The 26,106-nt window shown below is 42.3% G+C and overlaps 1 protein-coding gene across 4 annotated transcripts in view; it reads left to right on the top strand.

Annotated features, from left to right (window-relative positions):
* The window catches only part of PKHD1 (PKHD1 ciliary IPT domain containing fibrocystin/polyductin), a 443,703-nt gene that overhangs the window by 40,742 nt on the left and 376,855 nt on the right, over positions 1–26,106 (top strand). For all 4 annotated transcript variants that reach the window (XM_061398409.1, XM_061398410.1, XM_061398408.1 and 1 more), the window contains exons 20-31: positions 140–264; positions 1,021–1,196; positions 3,895–4,033; positions 6,232–6,359; positions 9,125–9,309; positions 10,208–10,330; positions 11,395–11,500; positions 13,735–14,007; positions 16,412–16,542; positions 19,279–19,414; positions 23,632–23,827; positions 24,505–24,572. In XM_061398409.1, coding sequence (XP_061254393.1) covers positions 140–264; positions 1,021–1,196; positions 3,895–4,033; positions 6,232–6,359; positions 9,125–9,309; positions 10,208–10,330; positions 11,395–11,500; positions 13,735–14,007; positions 16,412–16,542; positions 19,279–19,414; positions 23,632–23,827; positions 24,505–24,572 — 1,786 coding nt within the window. The remainder of the gene's footprint in view (positions 1–139; positions 265–1,020; positions 1,197–3,894; positions 4,034–6,231; positions 6,360–9,124; positions 9,310–10,207; positions 10,331–11,394; positions 11,501–13,734; positions 14,008–16,411; positions 16,543–19,278; positions 19,415–23,631; positions 23,828–24,504; positions 24,573–26,106) is intronic.

Raw genomic sequence — 26,106 nt, 5'->3', positions numbered from 1 at the left:
CAGCAAGGTAAGGTCTAGGAGGGCAGGCGTGGTCTGGCTGTCTCTAGGTTGGTTCTAGGGGGTGGATTGTCCTCAATAAACATTACTTGAACAGCTGCTTCTTAGTGACAGAGCTGAAACTCTTGTTTTGTGTCTCTAGTTGTGCCTTGCATACAGAGGCCATGAGAATACGACCCTGAAGATGACTGTGTCCTTCACAGTTGGCCTTCAAAACCCTGTTAAGACCATCACGTGTGACTGGAGTCTCCTGGGGACCAGTCCTAAGTAGGTACCCACAGGTAGCTTGTCTGCGGGCAGGTGTGGTGGGAATTCTGCCAGATGGTATGGCTAACTATCCTGGGGACAGTGACTCATGGCAGGTATTGTCTGATAGTGGGATCTCGGACAATAATTTCAGCTCTGAACATGTTTTATTTGGCAAAGAAGTTTGATTTAAGAGCAGTTAGTCATTACATATATAAGGAGTCTGACATTTCTCATAGGGATAGAGTCAAAGACCATCATATGTGGAAGAGATTTTATGGAGCATTCCTTGACATTACAGATGAGAAAAATCGGGGCCCAGAGAATGCGTGATTCACTGACATTCATTCAGCAAGTGAACAAAGATGCTGGAATATGATTCAGGCATTTTGATCCCTTGATTCAGCACTCTTTCCACATCTCTCAGGGGTTTTGTAAGTGGTTTTAAACCTAAGTGAGTTTTAGGTTTTAGAGACCACTAATCATCTCTGTGGTTAGAGCCTAACATGTGATCTGCTTAAGACACACAATTGTATTGTAATTTGAAAGTACTGCTGACATTGTTATGAATGGATGGTGGACTTAAACGTGACTCACTGGTGTTGTGTCCCAGCCAAGTTGAGCCCATTTTGGGTGGGATGCTGGTACCATGGCAACCAGGACTGTGTGGTCTCCCAGCTGCATGGTCTTCGGGCCCAGGTTGGGGAACTGGGGCTCTCAGGTGAGAGGACTGTGGTGCTCACGGGAGGCCCGTGTCTGCTCTGTGCTTGTGTTCAGCTGGCAGTTCACCTGCACCGACCTCTGGAAGACGTGTGTGCATCACTCCTCGAATCTCCAGCTGCCTCCTGCAAATTCCCCAGTGCTGGTTCATCAGATTGACCTCCTCCCTCTGTCTCCAGAGATGGGCATGTTCTATGTGGATGAGATTATTATTGCAGACACAAACCTAACAGGTGATTATCAGATCTACTCTCCTCTATGAACTATCCATCAGATAGGGTCCTCAGGCTTTTCTGGAGGGGCTGCTTCTCTTTTAATGGAGAGAGAACAGATGATTCTCCATCTTTCTGCCTCGATCCCAGGGAGAAGATGAAGTTGTGATTGTGTGTCTTTGGCTTTTATATCCCTCTAGCAAGTTCCTTCTGTTTTCTGTTATTTACCCCAATGTTTGCTCTTACTTTGGGTGCCTGTCATCTTATCCCAATTTTACCACTTTCTGGCTGAGAGGCCTTGGTTTTCTCATCTATAAAATGGGCATAATGAGGCCTCTACCCCATGGGATTACTATGAAGATTAACTGAAGTGTGATGTAAAGCACTCATCACGGGTCCTGACTGTAGTAGGTGCTCAGTAAATATGATCAGTTATTACTACTATTATCATTACTACTGTCAGGCCAGCAGGATTTCTCCCCCTCCATCTGTTAATATCTGTCATAAAGGTGCTGTGAGGAACAGAGCATCATTGGCCCTGAAATGGGCCACAAGTCTGATTGTACAACCCTTAGGGCCAACTTGGTGTTAGAGAGTCATCACATCCTCATGAGAATAGCTTTGTCTTTCTGCCCATCTGATTGCTCCCACGCATCACTCAGAGCTCAGGCCTGGCCCTTCTCTGCACAAAGTCCCTTGATCTCAGCTGGCTTTGTTTGTCTTAAGGGCAAGGTGCTCACCAAGGGTTCCCCCGAGGCCACGTATGACACACATGCCAGGGACAGAAGGCCAGAGGGGTGGTGTGGTTTGCTCCTAGGGCCTCTAGGTTTCCACTTGTTCACTCTCCCTCTTCCATCACATCCCTTGTGACTCTGGCTTTCCTGCTTCTCATAGCTTCTCTTTCTCTCTTCAAGGAGAAAAGGATGGAATGGTCATTTGCGTTCTGATTTTCAAGTTGTGCAACTTTTAATGTTTTACCTGAAAGTTGCAGAGCTAAGGGGCAGGGAACTTGGGGGTGAGGGGTAAGAGAACTCTCTTTCAAGCCCTGAAATTGCATCATTTTTGATGCTCTTCAGAATTCCATCTCTTACCTGTTCCAGTGATTTGAGTGTTTTGGGCATCTGGCATCGCTGACTTCAAATTCCATGTTCTGACACACAGAAAATAATATTCAAATAGTGTGCTGGGATAACTGTCTGAATTCCTTGGTGCCCAAGACTGGTTGGGGCCTTTGGTGACCCCAAATTCTGCACAGATTCCCAGAGGGCTAATGGGATCAATATTTCATACACTTGAACCCACTAACTGGGAAACTCAGGACTAGATAATAGGTATCATTTCCCTTCCTCCTCTCCAAACCCTCAATGCCCAGGATCCCAACTCTTTCTCACGGCCATCACCTCTATGCACCCAAATGCTCCAGCATCTGGAGCCATGTACGGGTGAGGTGGGGAGGGGAGCAGGGAGGCAGAGGGCAGAGATAAGAAAGGCAGGAGGTGGCTTGGGTATAACAATCTGCTTCCCACTTGGTTCAGTCATCCTGCTGGCAACAATTTTTCTATGAGGATTATTTAATAGTAACATAAACTACATACTTGGGCTCCATATTCATATTTAATTGGCTGACATTTATCTGATCAGCTTAATATTTGATTATATTCTCCCACCTAATGTCCTCTATGAAATTTCTTTTTATTTAGTGGTAACTACCAAATACTTCTCATTTAATTCTCAGAACCCCTAAGATGGCCCTATGATCCCCACTCTATAGGTTAAGAAACCAAAGCTAAGAGGGTGCTGAGTGTCTTGCCTCAAATCTTTGGGGATGTGGGGGACATTGAAACCTAGAGATCACTGGCACCAGAGCCATTTTTAATGACTCCATACTCAGTAGAGCAGATGAACTTTTATCGAGCACTGGCTCTGTGCCTGGTGTTGTGCTTAGCACTGGGCCTGCAAGGATGCTGCTTTTCAACTGTTTGCTGTCTCGATGGCACAGACTTGGGAAAGAAACTGCATTTACATGGTGCCTAATAGAAGGGAAAGAGGATATTACGCTGGCCCTTTAAACCTGCCATCTCAGTAAACTCTCCCTGCCAAAATGCAGACTGATGTCTATCATGAGTCCCACTTTAGCAATGAGAAAAGAGTCTTACAGGGGCTATGGTGATTAGCCAAATGGTCACCCAGTAGAAGTGGAAAATCAGGATTTGCAAAATGGTCTGTCTTAAATGCTTGCCCTGTGTCTGCACACATGGTGACACCATGCAGTGGATAAAACTCAAGTATCTCTAGGATCTGCCTTGTGTGTTCCGTGTTCCTGAGGGGATCATCTTGCATTGCTGGAGCTGCCGGGACTTGGAGAAGGAAAGGAGGAAGAGAGGGGCAGTGCACACCGCCACAGATGAGCTGTGTGTTTGCACGTGTGTGTGGCGGCAGGGGACCTCCAACGGAACAGGGAATGATGATTGGTTGGCTTGGGGCTTACTGAAGTTTGCTGTGGAATTAGTCATTGTCTTCTTATATCATGACCTTGCATTTTCCTTTGGCAACTGAATTCCTCCCTCTTCCTTTTCTCCTCATGGCAGCAGGTAGGTGGGAATCTCTGTTTTCATGGTGTGCTGAGATGTGAGTGACTCAGACCCTCCAGCAGGGATCATCCACCCAGCAGGTCTTCCATCTTGATTTACTTGATGATGTTTGGCTCCTCGGTCTCCAGTTTCTCAGGCGGACACTGGTACAGCTCGCCCTGGCGGGAATCTGCTAGAATTGCTCTCGGTAGTGGGATCACCTCCCGTCTACAATGTGACCTCCTGGTTGGCAGGGTGTGGCCTGGAGCTCCCGCTCATCACTGCAAGGTAGGGAACCATCTTTGGTCACCTGTCCCTCCTTAAAATTGCTAACTGGCCTTACGAGTCACAGCAGTGAGACTTTTTATCAATCAGGAAATTTTACCTGCCTTGCTGCTTACAGCAATAGTTCTCAGTGTTAAGAATGCTGCATCAGACTTACCTGAAGGTTGTGTTAAAACACAAGTTGCTGTGCCCTAACCACACCATCCTAATTCAGTAGGCTTGGTGGCAGGGCCTGATAATTTGCTTTTCTAATGAGTTCCCAGGCAATGCTGATTCTGTTGATCTGGGGGCTGGTTCCTAGTTAATTACTTTACAAGTAGATGTATTTTTATGCTTTTCAGAGGTTCACATTACCACTGTTTTCTTCTTGCTACTCTTCTTCCATTCCATTAATAAGATTAATATATTAATTTTACTAGAATTCTTTGAGGCAAAAGGAAGTACAATTCATAGACAAAGGAACAAAACCAGCCAGTTCTGAAAGCTCACCACCAGATGGCACTAGAGCCACATAAGCGTTGATTCGTCAATAAACCGTCTTGGCCATAGTTTACAAAGCAGTAACTAAGAATCAGGCTCCTCCAAGCTCCTGGAACACATGCATGCTGTAATTCGTCCTTTTAAATGTTCACTAAAAGCCGTAGGATGGGAACGACTGAGATGCCTTGTCTTTAAAATTTCTTTTCTCCCCCTGTATCTAACATGTTCTGAAATGAGTTCTCATTACTTACACCGTGCTTGAGACTTTTTATCAATGTTAGAAAGCTTGAATCTATATTCCACATTTCTTGACAATGTTTCACGATCCTCTGGGTAGAAAAGACAAAAAGTCATCAATAGAATAAAGGAGGGAAAGGCTTTTGGTGATGGAGAGGGAGACGTCAGATGAGCCCCCTGTGATCCTGTGCTCCAAATGCCAAAGTTATTAACTCTGAAATGATGGAGTATAATCTAGGTCCACACTTAGAAAGGTGCTCACAACCTCCCCTTCCGAGTTTTCTCAGGCTCCTTAGCTCCTTCTGGAAGCCTTCAGCCTGAGAAAGTCAGGACAACACAGAATGGCCCCCAACCAGATAAGCCTCAGTCTGACTGTTTCTGTGTGTTTGTGAGTATGCACATCAATACGTAGTACTTAAGTAATATTACTGATCAAAATCACACATGTTCATTGTTGAAAATGTGGAAAGTACAGAAAAGCACATAGAAAAGGTACAAATCACTCATAATCCCTCTGTTCAGAGATACTTTCTTTTAACACGTTGAATCCATGTTCTAAAATACTCTTTTCCCCAAGGCAGTTTTTATATACACACACACATATATACACAAAATACATGTATATGTACTATATATTTATATATATTTGGTGGCTCAGACGATGAAGAATCCGCCTGCAGTGCAAGAGACCTAGGTTCGATCCCTGGGTTGGGAAGATCCCCTGGAGAAGGGAATGGCAACCTACTCCAGTATTCTTACCTGGAGAATTCCAAGGACAGTGGAGTCTGGCAGGCTACTGTCCATGGGGTCACAAAGAATCGGACACAACTGAGTGACTAACACTAACTAATTATATATATTTACTTTTTAAACCTCAAGTTGGTACAACAGATAAGACACTGTATTTGCAACATGTCCTTTTCCCCTACTGGTATAAATGGAATATTTCCCCATTTCATTAAGCATGCTTTTTAATGGCTGAATAGTATTCCACTGCATGGTATGTCATGATTTATTTGACCCACTTATTGTACTGAAAGCAGGATTAGGTATGCAGTGTGCATGCAGGTGCTGGATAAGGACTCTGCTAGATGGAGTGGCCTGTTTCTGCTGGGGATACTGAGCGCAGAGGATCTGTGGATCACGGTGAACTTTCATCTGACTGTGAAGATACAGTTAGAGAGCACAGGCTTCTCCTTCCACTGTGCATCAGGACCAGAGCAGCGGAGGCTACACTCCTCACTCTTCACTCTGCCTCTGCGTTCTCCCAGGATCAGTAGAGGGGGAGAGTGGAACACCCTTAGAGACCCCTCATATTCACCTTTCATTTTCTCTGCTGTGGTGGGAGAGGGATTATTTTGGAGCTCATGCTCATGGCCTGGAAACATGGGAGACTGTGTGGTCCTTGAGAAGGAGCTGTGCTCTGTCTGGAGCAGCTGCTCGAGGGTCCTTGTGGTTAATGCTTTGTTTCTGACATGTTGCAGCGCTGTTCCCACTGAAGGAGCAGAGGAAGGATCCCGGTTGGTCCAGGTGACAACACAGAGACTGCAGAGGACAAGTCCACCTTTAGGAGGACACTTTCGCATCCAACTTTCTAACACAGCGATTCCTGGTAAAGGGGCCGTAACGGGTGCAGCATTTCTTGTTGAAGCTTTCCGTGGCATCCCCAGGCAAACAACATCCTGCCGATAGGGTGACAGTCTTAAAGTTAGCATACTTTGTTAATTTTCCAGTGTCTGAGAATGACTTTTCTAAAATTAAAGATCTGGGATATCCTTGTCAATATGATCCCAGTCTTTCAGCTTTACAGATGAGGAAACTGAGTGGATTAGCTTCCTACGGCTGTCATAACAAATTATACAAGCTTGGTGGCTTAAAATGACTGAAATGTATTTTCTTAGAGTTCTGGAGGCCAAAGTGCAAAATCAAGTTGTTGGCAGGGCCACACTTCCTCCTCAGGCCTAGGGGAGGATCTGTTTTCCGCCTCTGTAGCTGCTGGTGGCTGTTGGCATCCCTCGGTGCAGTGCATCGTCCCAGCCCCTGCCTCCTGGTTACATGGTCTCTTCCTCTGCCATCTCCAAACTCCCTCTAAGGATAAATAGGACTGCATTTATGACCCACCTGGATAATCTGGGATGATTCCCTCTTCTCAAGATCCTTAATCACATCCTTTGCTCTATGATATAACATCATAGTTTCCAAGAATTAGGGTGTATCTTTTTGAGGGCCACCATTCAGCTCAGTCTACTCAGGCTTGCCCGAAGCTCATACAAATAGCTGAAGCAGGGTCCAGGTATGAACTTGAGTATTTGCTTCTCAAAGAGTTCAGTCTTCTTCTCTAGAATTTCATAGACCAAGATCCATGGTAGCCACCGCCTTTCTAAATTAAACTCCCAAGTGATCCCACATGATGTTGAGTGTTTTAGAAACCGTATCCATGGGGTTGCAAATAGTCAGACACGACTGAGCAACTGATCTGAACTGAGAAACCATATTAAATGTAGAAAGAGCTTTCAACTGCAATGAGAATATAAATGTTTCTAAATCTTCAACTATCAGTGTATATACATCTCATCAAGGACAGGGTTAGAAGTGATTTTAATATTTATTTAGTAACAACATAGGGGAAATTGGGGGCTCAGGAGAATGTAAGAGTGGTTGTCCAAAAGTTGGCAAGTGGTCCAAAAACCTTCTACCCTCCTGAGAAGAAAGATGCTGGACTTGCAAAGAAGTCCATCCTTGGCTGGAGGAATGGAGTTTTTCCTCTAGTAGGACAGCTTAGGAAAAGTAGATGGCCCTGAGGCTATTGGAAACTGTAAGTGTGTGAGTAAGTGCTCTAGAGCTCTGCCACTGTGAAGCCCATTACTGTGCTGTTTCCCTTCTCATAATGAGGGAACTGCAGAATACCTGTTGAGAGATTTTTTTTTTCCTGCCATCATCTTCTGTTGCTGATGCTCTTCACATCACTGTCTGCAAAACAACTGGGGGATAAGCCAGCCTTCACCTGGCCATTTGAAATGGCCCTCAAATGATGTATTCATATAGGACAATCTTTTTTTTTAAAAAGATGAGTTTTGTTTGCATTTTGGAAATGCAGTGGTATTTCATTAACACTCCAGGGCAGTGTGGGATTCAAGAGGAAATCTCTTGAGTTGGTCAAGGCAATCTGGGTTTTAATCAAAACCCCTCTCACTTGTTTGGTGAGCTGTTGAATCACATTGGGTTTCATTTTCTTCATTTCTTAAGGAGGCATTAGGTACTCTTGCCTGAAAAATCCCAGGGACGGAGGAGCCTGGTAGGCTGCAGTCCATGGGGCTGCTAGGAGTCGGGCATGGCTGAGCGATTTCACTTGCACTTTTCACTTTCATGCATTGGAGAAGGAAATGGCAACCCACTCCAGTGTTCTTGCCTGGAGAATCCCAGGGATGGGGGATCCTGGTGGCCTGCCGTCTGTGGGGTTGCACAGAACGGGACACGACTGAAATGACTTAGCAGCAGCAGCAGCAGGTTATCCAGATGACCCACCTCAAAGGGTTGCTGGGGTAGCTAATGAAATGGAAACTTCAGGTAAAGCATGAAACAGTTTTCAAACACAAGCCCAGAGTGCAGTTATTTCTCTGCATGGATGTGTGATGGGGAAGCAGGTGGTTGGGCTTAAAGGAAATTCTAATAGAGAAACCAGAGTTCAGTGCCAACATTCCTCAGCTTGGTTGGCTCTGTTTTTATAGGTGTCAGCTGCTTTATGCCTTTCCACTCCTCGTGGAAGGTGGCCAACTTTTCCCTATTCACAGGGCCAGCTACACTTTTTTTTTCCCGGGAAAAACTCAGTATTTAATTAGACTTTCAGGACTTACCAGTGTTTGGAATTCACATTTTGAGTTGACAGTTGAGATAGTTTTGTCTGATGTGACTGTGTTCTCTGCTTGAGAGATATTTTGCTGGTTAAAGGAATCGTGATATAAAAAGTGAGTATCTACTTATGCTTGCCTTAAAAATTGCGTAACTGGACTGAGGGTTCTCTTGAAGCCACATCTTGAACCTGAGGGTCTCTGCATATGTGAAGGTATTTTAACCTGTATTCTGCTGTCTTGATGATGAGATGCTACAAGGTGGAGTAATTAGTTTCCTGTATTTTCTATATTGCACTTCCCTGGTAGCTCAGCAGTAAAGAATCCTCCTGCAGGAGATGGGGGTTTGATCCCTGGGTTGAGAAGATCTCCTGTTGAAGGAAATGGCAACCCACTCTAAGATTCTTGCTTGGGAAATTCCGTGGAAAGAGGGGCCTGACGGGCTACAGTCCATGGGGTTGCGAAAGAGTTGGACACAACTTAGCGACTAAAATAAGAACATTTTTGGTGTCATGACCTTCTCCCACAGGTGTCCCTGTGCACATCTCAGCCAGTCACCTCCAGAAGCTCTTACAAACCAGCGCTGATGACTTCACATCCAGGTACCTCAATGTTAGTGACTTCACTGTGACGGAGGATCTAAAGTCTTGCTATGAACATGTGTGGACCTTCTCCTGGTCCAGCCGGGTTGGGGACTTGCCCAACTTCATCAAGGTATGTATGGCATCCCTTTTGGCTTTCTGGACTTGGTGCTCTGAAACAATTTTGTGAAAAAAAAATCAGAATTATATGAATGAAAACTGTCATGATTTGTGAATTTGTTGGAATACTCAAGTAAAAGAGCTCAATGATCTTTCTGAAAGTTTCAAGGTATGTTTTGTATCTCATATTCCTGATAAAGCAATTTAAGTATAATGTTGCCTTTCCTAACATGATGTAGGTAAAGAAATTGTTGGTCAGTGTCCACCATACAATAATTCTACATCTGTTATTGGATCATTTAAGCAGATGTGATTGACTTAGATTATCATGGAGGCAGATGGCAGAGCAGAAGGAAGTTTAGGAACGGATTTGCTGTCTTCGGATAATGACAAAACCAGATGCTCCTGCATATTTAGGGTTTTAAAAAATAATCTAATGATCATCTAGCATTTGGTTTTATGAAGCGAAATCCAAGGCGAAATTTTATTCTTGTTATTTGGTGTTGTGGGTCATCTGGTTTTCAAACAAAATCCTTGGGTGGAGATGGAGGAAGGACGGAAGTCATCTCATGGCACTTATTTCCTGACATTTTATTTTAGTATTTGGATTGTAAACTTGTAAAATAGAAAAGCGCATGGGAACAAAATCTCTTGCAAGACTTGAGAGATTAGCATAGTGTGCATTTTTTGGTAACTCTACTTGCAAATAAATATTCTTCTAGTCTACTGGGGCTTTCATTCACCACTACTTACTGTTAGGCTTCTAGATTTCAAGCCCGGTGTCACTCTATTTTCACTTTCTAGCTATCTGATTATTGTAAATGAATGTGAAAACACCCTTTGTCATTTGTTTCAAGCAAGATTAGACTTCTGTTCCATGGCAGGATTCACCAGAAATGTGACCATCTTAGGTGTCTAATGAAAACCTCACCGGAGTGAACCCTGCTGTGACCACACGTGTGGTATATGATGGTGGTGTCTTCCTTGGACCCATATTTGGAGACATGTTGGTCACTGCCAACCAACACACTCAGGTGAGAGCAGATGGGCCCCCCAAAGTGAAGTACTGGTTTCCAGTCTACTGCAGCCCCTCCTGATTTGTGATGTGGGCCAATCCCAAGGGTCAGTGTTCTAATTTGCAAAATAGAGACAGCCCTGGCTGTGCTCTTTCTACTTCCACAGGGTATGGAGAATACTCTGAAAATACAAGTGCTTTGTAAACACAACATCCAGTTGTTATAATTGCTGATGCTCTTATGGCACCCAAAATAGAGAATCTCTAGCTACCTACTTTTTATACCTCCTCACAGTGGCCTTGGAAAGTAAATGGGCTGAGTCACCTCCTTTTCTCTTTAAAATGTCTTTTGCACTTTCCCCTCTTATAAGTCATGTGCATTCGAGACAGTTTTAAAATGCAAAATCTATAAGAATAATATAACCAATACCTGGGTACCCAAACAAGAATTAACAATTGCTAACATTTGATGCATGATCCCTTCCTGCCATAAGCAAACACTATCATAGATGTAGTGTGTACTTAATCCTTATTTTATAGGTAAAGACTGAGAGTCTTATCTTTTTCACCACTTTCATCTACAAGTATTGTAGAGTTCTATTAGATTAACCTTAGTCCCAGTGAGAGGGAAAGATATATAATTTATTCTTAGGGACTTCCCATTCTAGGACAAAAAAGACCCCAACCCAAATGTCCAAATCCACTCTAATCTTCAGTTATATTGGCATTTACCAGCAAAGATAGGGCTTTTCACAGGCAGTAGGTCCTAAGTTAAAAAATATAAGGTGCTAAAAAGTCCTTGCACAGTTTGAATTTACTTCTATGTGAGAGGGAATTTACTCCAGACTGAGCCTATCTAATTGTAAAAATATTAGGTTTCTGCATATTAACCATCATTTAGAGATAGCCTACCATGTTGAGTCATGCTTTACAACTGAGGGTCTATTATTGGAAAATAGAAGGAAAAAATAAAGAGTAGGTGAATCACTAACACATTTCAGTTTGCGCAAATTTCACATGTCCTTTAGGAATACCCTTGAGCATATGAGATGTGTACATTTTAATGCTTTTGCCTTTTTCTAGGTGGTTGTGCGAGTGAATGACATACCAGCTTATTGTTCAGGTTCCTGTGCCTTCCAGTACCTTGAAGGGTCAACTCCCCAGGTCTACTCGGTGTGGTATGCCCTCGGTATGACGTGTACTTGACATTGAAATGGGCGTCACGTTTATTTTTTGATTGGAGTGTAGTTGATTTGCAGTGTAATGTTAGTTTCAGGCATACAGCTCAGCGATTCAGTTTTATATGTATATATACCTATAAAGTGAAAGTGAAGTCGCTCAGTTGTGTCTGACTCATTGGGACCCCATGGACTGAAGACCATCAGGCTCTTCAGTCCATGGGATTCTCCAGGCAAGAATACTGGAGTGGTTTGCCATTTCCTTCTCCAGGGGATCTTCCAGACCCAGGGACTGAGCCTGTATCTCCCGCATTGCAGGCAGATGCTTTACTGTTTGAGCCATCAGGGAAGCCACACATCCCTATAAAACTATGTGTATATATACGTGTGTATGTGTGTATGCTGTGTGCTCGGTCATGTCTGACTCTTTGTGACCCCATGAACTTTAGCCTGTTAGGCTCCTCTGTCCATGGAATTCTTTAGGCAAGAATACTAGAGTAGGTTGCCATTTCCTGTGTGTATACTTGTTTGCTCAGTCGTGTCCGACTCTATGCAAGCCCATGGACTATAGCCCACCAGGCTCCTCTGTCCATGGGGATTCTCCAGGCAAGAATACTGCAGTGGGTTGCCATGTTCCGCTCCAGGGGATCTTCCCAACCCAGGGATCAAACCCAGGTATCCCACATTGCAGGCAAAGTCTTTACTGTCTGAGTCACTAGGGAAGCCCTTTTCCAGGTGATCTTCCCAACCCAAGGATCAAGCCCGTGTCTCCTGCATTGGCAGGTGGATTCTTTACCACTGAGCCACCTGGGGAGCCCCATATATATGTATATTTGTTGTTTTTCAGTTGCTCAGTTGTGGCTGACTCTTTGTGACCCCATGGACTGCAGCACACCAGACTTCCCTGTCTTTCATCATCTCACGGAGTTTGCTCAAACTCATATCCATTCAGTCAGTGGTGCCATCCAACCATCTCATACTCTGTCGTCCCCTTCTCCTACTGCCTTCAGTCTTTTCAGCATCAGGGTCTTTTTCCAATGAGTCAATTCTTTACATCAGGTGGCCACAGTATTGGAACTTCAGCTTCAGCATCAGTCCTTCCAATGAATATTCAGAATTGATTTCCTTTAGGATTAACTGGTTTGATCTCCTTGCAGTCCAAGGGACTCTCAAGAGTCTTCTCCAACACCAGAGTTCAAAAGCATCAATTCTTTGATGCTTAGCTTTCTTTATGGTCCAACTCTCACGTCCTCACATGACTACTGGAAAAACCATAGCTTTGACTAGACAGACATTTGTTGGCAAAGTGATATCTCTGGCTTTTAATATGCTGTCTAGGTATGTCATAGTTTTTCTTCCAAGGAGCAAGCATCTTTTAATTTCATGGCTGCAGTCACCATCTGCAGTGATTTTGGAGCCCAAGAACATAAAGTCTGTCACTGTGTCCATTGTCTCCCCATCTGTTTGCCATGAAGTGGTGGGACCAGATGCTATGATCTTAGTTTCTTGAATGTTGAGTTTTAAGCCAACATTCAAAAAACAGGTATCCATGTATACACATATGTATTCTTTTTCAGGTTCTTTTCCCTTATAGATATTATAAAATATTGAGTATAGTTCCCTGTACTATGCAGCAGATCCTTGGTGGTTATCCATTTTATGTATAGTAGTATATAAGTGTTACTCCCAAACTCCTAATTTATCCCTCCCACAACCTTTCCCCTTTGGTGACCATAAATGTGGGTTTATTTCTTGTGCGTGTGTATGTGTGTGTGTGTGCGTGCGTGTGCGGGGTGGGGGGTTACTATTTCTGTCTGTGAACTTTAAGATCAGAATGATCTGTTGGAGGGTATGTCCCTGGTGATGGCTGAATAGAAGGTACATCAGCTCATGGGGTGAATGTAGAGTAGCACAACAAAAGGACAATTTTGAGCTAATCTAAATGAAATGGTCACGATTTGAAATGGTAGATTGTTGATGACTTAAAATGTTGCATATTCTTTGTCCCTTGTTTTGAAATATTCTTTAGTTTTTCCCCATTTTTTAACTGGTTAGTGATTTGTCATTACTAGTTTGAGAAAATTTAAGTGGAGGGCTCTAGGCTATTAAAATAAACACAGATTCCAATATAAGTCAGCATTCAGTTCCTTGAATTTTGAGAGGAAGGTGAGAGGGAATGGATATTTGACAGAGTTCTCATAAATGGAGTGATATTGCTGAGAGATGGTTTCTTTCTTCTTTTAAGATGACATGGACCTACTGGTTTATATTACGGGAACTAGTTTCTCTGGTGACTACAAGGCCCTGCAAGTTACAGTGAACAAAACGAGTTGCAACGTTATTTTCTCAAACCAAACAAACGTGGTGTGTCAGACAAGCCTGCTGCCTGTTGGAGTGCATCAGATCTCGATGTTGGTGAGACCCTCTGGTCTTGCCATCAATGCCAGTGGAGGAGGCCTCTTCCTAAATGTGGAACCCAGACTGGACACTGTGGAGCCTTCCCGAGCTGCAGACATTGGTAATCTGTGGGCACCCGCATTGCCTCTGATGCTCTGAGACCTTCGTTCTTGCCAACCTGCAGGAATCTAGTCTCGCCACATAATAAATCCATATCCTCTGTGGTTCACAGGTTTTTGTTTTCTGCCATCAGCATTTCTTCTAATGAGTAATGGACATTTGAGCCCTCAAATGAAGTCACTTGCCACATAAAATGCCAAAGTTTGGTTGATGGTGTCAGGCATCATGAGGTCAATCATTAAGTCACTGGGACAATCTGATCAAGGGGAAATGACACTAGCTGGGGATTTGGGACTTGTGGCTTTGTTTTCAGCCTGCCAAAGTCAGAAGTGTGACCTTAGATATTTCATATACTCTGTGGGACTTAGTTTCCTTATAACGATGAGGATGGGCCTGGTATCATTTACTGAGCACCTCTTCTAGGCAGTTGCACACCCTAAATGCTAACAGTTGCCTGAAAGATGGAATTATTATCCTCATTTTTCAGATGATATAATAGGGTTCTAAGAGAAGAGTGACCTGCTCAAGGCTTCCTGATGAAAAAAGTGCGAGTGGCTAGGACTTCAGCCTATGAATTTTGAGGGGGACACCGTTCAGGACTCCTCTTTCTGGTGTTGAACCTAGGGCTGGGGGACCCAGTATGTGGCTTGAACCCCTTAGTCCCCTGGAAGGGTCCCTGAGCCTGTGACATTCCCCTATTCTTCTGTGTCGCCTGGGAGGGTCTTGACTTGATTGCTTCTCTTCCCTTCCCACCCGACTAGGTATAGATCTTTCTTACAGCCTTGGTTGTAAGAAGAGCCTTTCTGTCAGCCTTCAGGTTGTTAGCAGTGAGCTCTGCTCTACATGTAGGTGTGTCTTTGATGTTTGTGTATCCTTCTACTCTGCCGTTCTGATCTCTCCAGATAGAGCTGTTTTATAAGATATTTTAAATGTCCAGCCGAAGATCCCTTTACTTTTATTATTGGAATTTTGTTATTGGCATGTATTTTTCATTGAATTTTAAAATCAGCTGGTTTAATGTAAATTAAAAAAAAATTTTTTTGTATTTTTATCATAATTGCACTGGTGCTTTAGTTTAACCCAGAAAGATATGCCACCTTATGATGTTCACTTTCTGTACATTTACTTTAGTTTTCTTATTTAGGTTTTAACCCATCTGTTAGATTCATCAACAGCATTTCAAAGCTTTCTTCAAGTTTCTTCATATTCTTGAATTGCTCTTGTCAAGATTGTTTCCAGATATTGTATCTTTTATATTGTTATTGTATGTGGGCTCTTCTTCAGTGTTAGTCTTTAACTTAGAAGTCTATTGTGGTCGTGCTCTGAATCTTCAGGGCATGTTTATATCTTTAACTTCAGGGTAATATTCCATTCAGTCACGTGATACTGAAAGGTCTCCGTCAGGCTGTATATGTTTCCTTTCTCACCCCGACACATGTGCCATCTCCCCACTCTCGTGTGTCTCTATTTGGTGGCTTTACTGCCTCTCCTGTATCCCTTTCTGGAGAGATGGCAGACCAGAGTCATTGCTCATCCACGAGAGATAGGCTACCTGTCCATCAGATGGATCAAGGGCTGCCCTCCAGGTGGGATATCAGTGTGACTGGTGCCATCGCTCCTCTTGTTGACATTATGATTGCTATAGTTGATCCTCAGTGGTCAGCGCAGAAGTCCTGATGACACCAGGTGCTGATGACAGTCACTTCTATATCATCATGGAAACCAGAACCTTGTTGGTGTGGTACCATTATCACAAAGCCAGAAAGGCTAAGGCTGTCATTTAAAGATGAGGAAATGGAAATTCGCTGGTGATCTGGTGGTTAGGACTCTGCACTTTTGCTGCAGAGAGCATAGATTTAGTCCCTGGTTGGGGAACTTAAGACCTGCAAGCCATGCAGTGTGGCCACAAATTAAAAAAAAAAAAAGAAGAAGATGAAGGAGATGAGACCAGTGAACTCAGGGACAATAGTGCAAATGACCTGCTGTAAGTGGCAGAGCAGTCTGTGGCCCTGACTCTGGGACCCTGTTCTTTCTACCATTTTATTCTTCCTCTCTTATACTCTTTTCTTGGGAAAAGAATTTAAGTTTTATAGAATTGACAAGGATGATATTTAAAAATCTTGAGCAGAAAGAGTTTTTGGAAACCATTTACTTTATTTCTCCTTTCCATGACTGTGTTGTATCCCTATGTTTTATTCTTGAATATCTCCTTTTCTCTGCCCTCTAGTCACTGTATCTCCCACCTTATTTAGCAGTTTATATCTTTAACTCCAGTCTCTTTCTGCATGTTGAATGTGCCTTGTGTTTTAACTACGCAGCTTCATATTTTTATTTCACCTATTTCTCTTATGGGTTGTCTACTAGCACAGCTGTGTGTCCCATCTGAAAGTGTTGCTTTTTTACAGGAGGTCTCTGGGCCACCATCCGAGGGTCTGGTTTGGATAATGTTAACCTGGTGTTATTTGGATCCCAGTCTTGTGTCATTAATGTCACTACAAGCAACTCACGAAGAATTCAGTGCAAAGTTCCATCCAAAGTAAGTGGAATCTTTGGGCATCTCCTTTCTGGGTAGATGACCATTATTAATGTGTAGTTAATTAGGGAGAAAGGCAATGGCACCCCTTGCCTGGAAAATCTCATGGATGGAGGAGCCTGGTGGGCTGCAGTCCATGCGGTCGCGAAGAGTTGGACACGACTGAGTGACTTCACTTTCACTTTTCACTTTCATGCATTGGAGAAGGAAATGGCAACCCACTCCAGTATTCTTGCCTGGAGAATCCCAGGGATGGGGGAGCCTGGTGGGCTGCCATCTATGGGGTCACACAGAGTCAGACACGACTGAAGCGACTTAGCAGCAGCAGCAGCAGTAATAGCAGCAGTTAATTATGTGTAAGGTTCTCAGTGGATCATTTCTTAGAACTAAGTTAACTGACATGATCGTCTCATCATGAGAGCATGCTTACTTATATTGCTTACATGGACACACTTTTGCTATGAAGTGGGAAGCTGACCCCACCAATGTTGCTTGTAATTAGCATCAGTTAATATCTTTTAAAAGAAAATATCCATGCTCCCTTTCTTGGTCCTGCTTGTTCTTAGTCTCCGGTACCACCGTGCAGACTGAGTCAAGTAGAACCAAGAAAGGGAATAAAAATAAATAAATAAATAAAAGAAAATGACCAGACTGTCCCAGTCCACACTCTTAATGAATATTAGTGCCATTGAGTAAATATATTAATCTAGTGTACATTCTGAGTTTTGGTTTGCAAGACATATATCTTATAATTTTACTTCTTTTTCAAGCAAACAACTTAGTTTTCATAAGCAATTTTGTTTTCTGGCATGGATGGGACTGGTGAAACTTGGAATATTCTAGAATGTCTGCATGTATGCATGCTAAGTCACTTCAGTCATATCTGACTCTTTGCAACCCTATGGATTATAGCCCACCAGGCTCCTCTGTCTACAGGATTCTCCTGGCAAAAGTACTGGAGTGGGTTGCCATGCCCTCCCCCAGGGCATCTATCTGACCCAGGGATCGAACCTGGGTCTCCTGTCTGGCAGCAGCTTCTCTACGACTAGTGCCACCTGGGAAGCCCTTCTTTTCTCCAGGGGACCTTCCCAACCCTGGGATTGAATGCAAGTCTCTTGCATTATAGCCTGATTCTTTACTGTCTGAGCCACTACTCAGCCCTGGAATGTCTGGTTCCTGTGAAATAAATAGCTTAGTTAATCCTAGTTACTCCCTGCTGCTCCCCTGTTCCCTTAGAAGCAAGTCCCTTAGCTTTCTCATCCCTCTTCAGTTGGTTCTGTTTCATAGATGGCACAAGAGGTTTGGGTCCAGGCCCTTGCCTAGTGCTGTGGGAGAGAGTCATGCTCGCAGCTGAGCTTGAACCTCCTATTCAGAGTTCACTTCAGTGCCATCAACATTCCTAGCACACCCATGATCCCCAAAGAAGGCTGTTTGCCAAACAATAAAGATCTCTGAAAGAAGAGAAAGTTCAGAATAATCTTTGGTCTCATATTTTTAATCTCATCCAGTTATTCAAATATTATGAAATATTAGCTTTTATATATAAACTGCATGCAGTTCTAACATATGTTTGTATTGTGATTCATTTCCTGTTATTGGACATTTAAATAATTTCCAAAGTTTCCCATATTTATTGTGTACTCACCATGTGCCAATATAAAAACACAGACATATAAAGCTTTTGACACAGGTATCTGGTTGTCTGAAACTCTTTTTAAATTAATACTCTCATCGTCACACGGGTGCCTGCTTTCTGATCCCTTGGCCAACATTGTCAGCACTTTAGTATGTATTGACCATTTTAATGGGTAAAATTTTTACTGATTGAATTTCTTTCACCAGAGAGTATAAATATTAGGAAAATCAACTTTTAAATTTGAACCAAGCAATGCATGCAAAGTTCAAAAGAAAATGATAAAACAATCGCACTCTCTCCTTCCTCACTTCCCCATTCTTCAAGTCCCCATTTCTGAAACAACTACTTTCAATTCTTTTGATTATAGTTACAGAAGCATTTTATGGTGAAATCAATAAACCATATTTACATTATTAAACTATTTAAATGATAATGGTAGAATCAGGCAATATGTATTTTTTATAGTTTGTTTTTTCTTAGAGTTTTTTTTTTACATGTCTTCCTTGTAATAAAAATACTCTGTATTTAAAAAAATTCTTTGTATCAGTTGCTCTTTTTTCTTGATGCTTTCTCTTCTGCTTCAATTTAACTTGGTGATTTCCAGATTTATTTTACAGGTTTCATCCTAGTGTTTCCCTTGATTGCTCTCCTGAATAGATTCACTGTTTCTTGGAATTTCTTTCTCCTTTTTTGGTTATTGTTTATTTTTTGAGGTCATATCTGTAAGAAATAGTCCAAGACAGAAAATGTGGGCGGGAAGTTCTCTGCGTACTTAAATGTCTGAAAGTATGCTCATACTTGATGGATAGTTTAGCAAGATATAGAGGTTTATTTGAAATTGCTCTCTTTTTTTTCAGAACCAGTTGATGTGTTAATTGCAAATCACTCTTATTTACTCTTTAATCTGTTAGATACTGCACTTACCTTACCTATTCTAAGTACTAGTCACTGTGTGTGTGAGAGAAAGAGAGAGAGACTTGAAAGTAGCAATTATATTCTTTAAAAACAATTTTCTTGAAGTTAATCTTTTAAACTAGTTCTATATGGACTTCACTCACGTCAGTCTTATTTACAGAGTTTTGATTTTTAAAATTAATTTTCAGGGGGAAGATGGACCTACTGTGAATGTGACTGTTATCTTGGGGGGCCGTCCTGTGGTTCTTGCCATGGCATTTACATATGTCTCCTCTTTAAATCCAGTAATCGTGTCTCTCAGCAGAAATGGAAGCAGCATAGCAGGTAAAATACCTCATCCTGGAGGATATTTTCATTTTAGACCACTGAGCCTATAAGAAAGGCAAACAATGGCCTTATTAATTTTTAATGAATGTAGTATTATATTTTGGATGGAAGTTATTTTTCTGAAAACCTGGAGACTGATTTTCTCACCTTCGTGTGCTCAGTTGCTAAGTTCTGTCTGACTCTTTGTAACCCCATGGACTGTAGCCCACCAGGCTCCTCTGTCCATGGGATTTTCAAAGCAAGAATACTGGAGTGGGTTGCCATTTTCTCCTCTTGGGGATCTTCCTGGCTCAGGGATTGAACCCGCATCTCCTGCACTGGTAGGCAGATTCTTACCACTGAGCCACTTGGGAAGCTCTTTCTCATCTTAGCCATCATTAAATAAATCTCCTTATATATATTTTTCTCTCTGTAAAATTGAGAACCATTTCTATCTTGAAAATGGGAATTCAGTGGTAAAAATTCAGTAAATATTTATTGCACCCATCATGTGCCAATAATAATAGCACAGACATATAATCAGAATTCATCTTTGTCATTAATTGATAGAATTATTAGCCTCAGTTTACAGATTAGGAAACTAAGGGACAGAGAGAATAAGTAACTTGTCTAAGATGTTACTTGTAGTAAGTACTAGAGCAGGGATTTGAACTCAAGCAGCCTGGTTGCAGATTCCAAGCATCCAGCCACTTATAGTTTACTATAAAATGGCATTTGGGGCAGCAGTTCCTATTATAGCAATTATTTGGTATGATTAGAGAATAGTATATTCTGATGAACTTTTTCCTTGAGAGACATGTATAGAAAAAATGAATTCTTTAACATTCCAACTGCATTAAATGACTTAATCTTTGATGATTTAGATGATACAACAGGATGGAATTATGACAATTTATTATCATGTCTGGATAGATTTGGAAAAGTAGCGGGTAGCATGGTGTTTTGGTTAATTGGATGCCAGACGACAGAGTTTATGGCAGACATGTCTAAGGGTTTATTATACAAGACCATCAAATTTCCCAAAGAAACAGCCTGGACTCCATCCTTCTGGTACTATTTTCATTTTCCATTGCTCAAGAGTACATAAATAAAGGGAGGTGTCCTTTAGCTTCTCAATATTATTCAGCTCAGATAGTGCAGAAGAAGAATTTGCTGCCTGAGGCGACCAAAGTGTGTAAAATTCCTTAGTGGTATAGATTCTTCCCAACGAAGTAGAAAAGGGAGGAGGGAGCCCTGTGTTCTATTCAGATTTCAGTGATTTTGGCTTTTAATAAAATTTCCCACCTATAATGAAAAGAATAAATGCATTGCATCAGTGCCTCAAAGGCATCTCATATTAGCTTGACAGTTGACCAAGAGCCCAAGGAGTTCATGTTATTGATATATACAACATGATGCATTATTTGCAGGATTTCCACTTGCATTGAGATCTTTCTACAGGCAGAATAAAGAAGAACATGTTATAAAACCCCAAGTGAGGAGTACCCTATTGGGAAAGTCTGTTTCGAAAGTTGGAGGGTATTAATACATATCTCCATCAAGAAGATGCTGATGCTGATGATGACAACAGAGTCAAGAAGAAATCAGAGAAAGAGGAAGAGGAGCAGGGGAAGGAGGAGGAAAAGTTTGATGTGAGGGACCGTTAGTGTGGTTTTCATTGTCAGCGCTAGATTTGAATGAATCCCAACTTAACCACTCCCTGGGCAAATTACTTAATTTTTTTTTGTTTGTTTTTGTTTTTTTTTAGTGAAAAAGGCACTGGCATGTTTATTTTTAATATTTATTTGTTCTTAGTTGTGGCACTCAGGATCCTTGATCTTTGTTATGGCATGAGAACTCTTAGGTGCAGCAAGCAGGATCTAGTTCCCTGACCAGGGATTAAACCTAGGCTGCCTGCCATTGGGAGCATGGAGTCTTAGCCATTGGCCCACTCCTTTAACTCTATTTTTAGTGTCTCCAGTTGTTAGGTGGGAATAATCATTTCAAGGCGATTGGGAAAAATGGAGATAAAGTAGGTAACAGTACCTAGCCCACCCAGGAACTAACATGGAGTAAGCACTCGATAAATGCTTTGTCGAAGTGAACACCGTCATTCTGCCAGATACTGAATGTGGAATAAATGGGTCAAAGATGACCTCTGTACACTGGCCCCATGTGACTTGCTCCTTAAGCAGGCTGGGATCCATCAGCTGAAAACTCCGCCAATGCCAAATTCAAATTCTTTCACCCCCAGTTGTTTGAAAGAAAGAAGGAAAGAGAAGTCACTCAGTCGTGACCGACTCTTTGTGATACCATGGACTGTAGCCTACTAGGCTACTCTGTTCATGGAATTTTCCATGCAAGAGTATTGGAGTGGGTTGCCATTTCCTTCTCCAGGGGATCTTCCCAACCCTGGGATGGAACCCAGGTCTCCTGCATTGTAGGCAGACACTTTACCATCTGAGCTACCAGGGAAGCACCGCCCCCCCGCCCCGCTCACAAGCATATTTATTTAACCTTTTAGAGCCTATCTGCTTTACACACCCTAAAAAAACACATTTAACATGTTATAGCCATAGATCAGATCAACCTGGGGGACTCCGAGCCATTACCACCCTGCAAAGCTCTCTGACCCAGAAACTACCCACGGGGATGCTGAGTGACTCCTTATGTGAGGGACATAGAAGCTGCCTCTCTGATCTCTTTCTCCCCTGGAGTTCTTTGCCCTTCTCCTCTTCTGGGTGGCAGTCTCTGACTGATGCTTCTGGAAGGTCTCCAGCTGGCAGATTTCCCCACCTATGGAACCTGTCAAAGCACCATCTCTATAAACCTTGTTCTGTGCTACGGTCACCTTGTGATCATGTCTTCTCAGTCAACCCTGAAATTTTTGTACTCACTACCCTGAGGCTTCAGACCTGATAGTATAAATGAGGTTGGGAAGACAGGAAGAAGTAAAGAGGACGCGGAACAGAGAAGAAAATGAAGTTAGCTTTCTTCGTCTTCAGCCACAGAACCATCTTTAACTTGGCCTCTTTCCATACGATCCTTACCTGTATCCACATGTACCTAGAATTCCAGGAAGTCACCCCTTCTCTTTCCTTCTCTCCAAGTCACTGGGTGATTAACTGAGAAATTGCTACAAAAGGCAAAGCTTTGGGTAAAACTGAAGTTTTTAGAATCAAATTGTAAATCCTTGACTCTCTATCAGTCCCTATTGGGATTTATCTTTCAAATTGAATTTCAGGCACCGTCTTGCCCACAGGGCCTTTCTTGATATTCAGACAGTGGCTCTGATTTGAACAATGCCATGCCTAATTTCCGCCTCTTTATGGCTTGTCTTGTTCTGAAGCTTTTTCGGCACCTATTTTTATTAACTTTGGAGGTTCTTTGAGGGCAAGGACCACATTTAACTTATTTTGTGCCTCTGTGGCATATTCTTCTTTATACTCAAGAAATATTTGAGATAAAATGAAGTGTATTTATTTTATTCATGTACAATGAACGCTCATAGTATACATGGCATTTTAGTAGCGTTGCTAATAAACTAAAAAGGCATTGAGATATTTACAAGACTGGGCTCAGGCCCTCACATTTCCATTAATCATCTCTGAGACCTAGACTTCTGAGCCTTGGTTTCCTCAAAAGCAAAATGCTGGTCCTGCTAACTGTCCGAATAATGTTATCGGGACAGTGTGAGGATCAAATGGGACAGTATAGGTGAAAGGACTCCATAATTGTGAATTGTTGTTGTTCAGTCACTCAGTTGTGTCTGACTCTTTGCAACCCCATGGACCGCAGCATGCCAGGCTTCCCTGTGAATGACTGAATGCATATATAGCATTGCTATGGGGCTCAGTGCATACTGGAGACAGAGTTTTAGATTTTCATCTTCAGAAAAGTGGAGGCTAAAAAAGAGGTCACGAGGTGTTACTTCCTGGTGGTTATGCAGACCATCATAACTACTTGATTTGCCTTGACACTGAGATGAACTAGTGCTTCTTGAGTATAATCGTTCTGACCATTTTGCTTTCTGTGCCCTTGAGGTTATAGGCTGTAGCTCCATTAAAAGAGTTGTAAGTTTCATGAAAAAAAATTAGGTTGACATTAAAACTCTTGATTAGAGTATTATGCACAGTGCTGACCACGTGTTTAATCCGGAAAGATAGTTTTAGAATTGAATACGTGACTGAAGCATAATCCACTTCACAGGGGCTAATGGATTTTCTTCAACACAGGAGGTGAGATCCTTTCCATTGGAATGCTGCTGCCAGTGAACCACACAGATCTGGATGCTGAAGTCCGCATTGGGGACACCAGGGCTTGGGTCCTAGCGCAGATACCTCAGGGCCTGGAGGTGGTGCTCCCCCCGCTGCCTGCCGGGCTCCATGGAATCTCAGTCTCCATCAATGGAGTCCACATTCACGCACAAGGGTGAGGTGGACTCCTGCCATTCATTACAGCTCTCCTGATGGTCTAATGATTCAGTTGAAGAATTCTAGCTTTGAGTTAGGTCATTATTTTTTTCTTCTTCCTCTGAAGCTAAGAGATAAACTCATGAGAATCCTAAAATTTGAACAAATCTTAGAGATCCTACAGGACACTGTAGGACTTCACTCTCAAGTCCAATTTTTGGCTTACCTGTTGGGGAAAGGAGAACTTTCTGGAGCTAAGTGTCATGTCTCTTGGGCACCTCTATGTCAGGAGAAAGAATCTGTGCTTAATAAGAGACTGATTTCACTAAGACTTTAATTAGACTGTAACTTGGTCTTTGAATAAATGCTGTCAATTACTGCACAAGCTGCTGTCGGTCCTCTTCGCCCTGAAGTCCCTCTGCCCAGCATTTCTCCGAAAGTTCCCTCGCTTCATTCAGAAAGTAGCTAAACTCAGGGAGACTGATGTGCCCACCTGATGTGCATGCAGAAAAACGTCCCCCACAGATTCTTTTCTACACTATTTCCCTCTTTCTCTGGTGGGCAGTGCTGGTCTCATATGCTTTCCATCACAGCCCCCTTTCTCTTCTCTAACGTACACATCTCTGCTGTTTTGTGCCTTCTTTTCTCTTCTCCTGACTTTCAGTTATTTCATGACCGTCTCCTCATTTTATGTAGGGTGGATCTTCACATCCAGTACATCACAGAAGTCTTCAGCATCCAGCCTTGCTGTGGGTCCCTTGTGGGTGAGTGGCTCTGACCTGACTGGTTGCATTTATTCTGCAAGTCTACTCCCTGGGTATTCAGATTTCGTTCCTGGATTAATTAACTAGTGAGACCAGAGATGGGGCTTCAAGGAGAAGCTCTTTTCCCTGCCCTGGGAACTGAGTAGTGTACTTTGGAGAGTGTGAAACTCAGGATTCTTTAGCCCAGTGAGTTCAGAAAATTAAAGAATTTTTATGAAAAAGACATGTGCCTGGTTTTCTTTTTTTTTTTTTAATGGAAAGAGGCTGAAATATCTAAAAAGTGGCACATCTGGAGTACATATCACCAAATCACTTTGCTATACACCAAATGAGCAGAAATGAGCATAATATTGTAGATCAACTACAGTTCAATTGAAAAAAATACAGAAAACAAGTGAAGAGCTTCCCGAGTTAGCCATTTCGATACTGCTTATGCAAGGAGAGGAGACATGAGTCTCTGGTGTCTTTACTTGCTCTGGGATGTGGATGAAGGACCAGAGTCAGGAGATGGATGGGAAGGAGTGGGTGGAAGGGAGGTCCAAGAGAGAGGGGATGTATTGATACGAATAGCTGATTCACTTTCTTGTTCAGCAGAAACTAACACAATAATGTGAAGCAACTATACCTCACTAATTAAAAAAAAAGAAACACAAATGCCAATATGGGAGATGTCAGCACTGGACAAATAGAGAAATATAGAAAACTATTCATTTTCAGAAAAAAAATGAAAGCTATGTATTTGCATGTGATAACCATTGTGACAGTGTATGAAATAGCACAGTATTCATTAGAATTTTCTTATTGAAGTATAGTTGATTTACAATGTTGTGTTAGTTTCAGGTATACAGTAAAGTGAATATATACACACATATCCATTCTTTTTTAGATTCTTTTTCCATGTAGGCCGTTACAGAGAATTGAAGTATTCCCTGCATCCTATAGTAGGTACATTATCCTTTTTTGAACGTAGTATAATCCTTTTAAAAGCTGCTTTACTTTACCACTGATTTGGTGATGATAAGGGGTTTATGGCTCCCATCCCTGTCCTGTAGGGAGGGTGTGATTGGCCCTCAACTAGAAAGTGAGACAATATGACTGTAACAGCAAAACCACAAGCATGTTTCAGTGGCTCTTGATATGTCACATACAAATACACGTATGACTATACAACATATGGATTACTGAAACATTATATAGACTAATATAGAAGATAAGTAGAAGAATTCAACAAATTTAATTTTTCATCAGTGTGTAAGTTGAATATCAGTTCAGTTGCTCAGTTGTGTCCAACTCTGCGACCCCATGGACTGCAGCACGCGAGGCTTCCCTGTCCATCACAAACTCCCAGAGCTTGCTCAAACGCATGTCCATCGAGTCAATGATGCCAGCCAACCATCTCATACTCTGTCATCCCCTTCTCCTCCTGCCTTCAATCTTTCCCAGCATCAGAGTTTTTTCCAGTGAGTCAGTTCTTTGCATCAGGTGGCCAAAGTATTGGAGTTTCAGCTTCAGCATCAGTCCTTCCAATGAATAT

Source organism: Bos javanicus, chromosome 23 (genome assembly GCF_032452875.1).
Source record: "Bos javanicus breed banteng chromosome 23, ARS-OSU_banteng_1.0, whole genome shotgun sequence".
Taxonomy (NCBI): Eukaryota; Metazoa; Chordata; class Mammalia; order Artiodactyla; family Bovidae; genus Bos; species Bos javanicus.
This window is presented reverse-complemented; position numbering and strand designations above follow the sequence as displayed.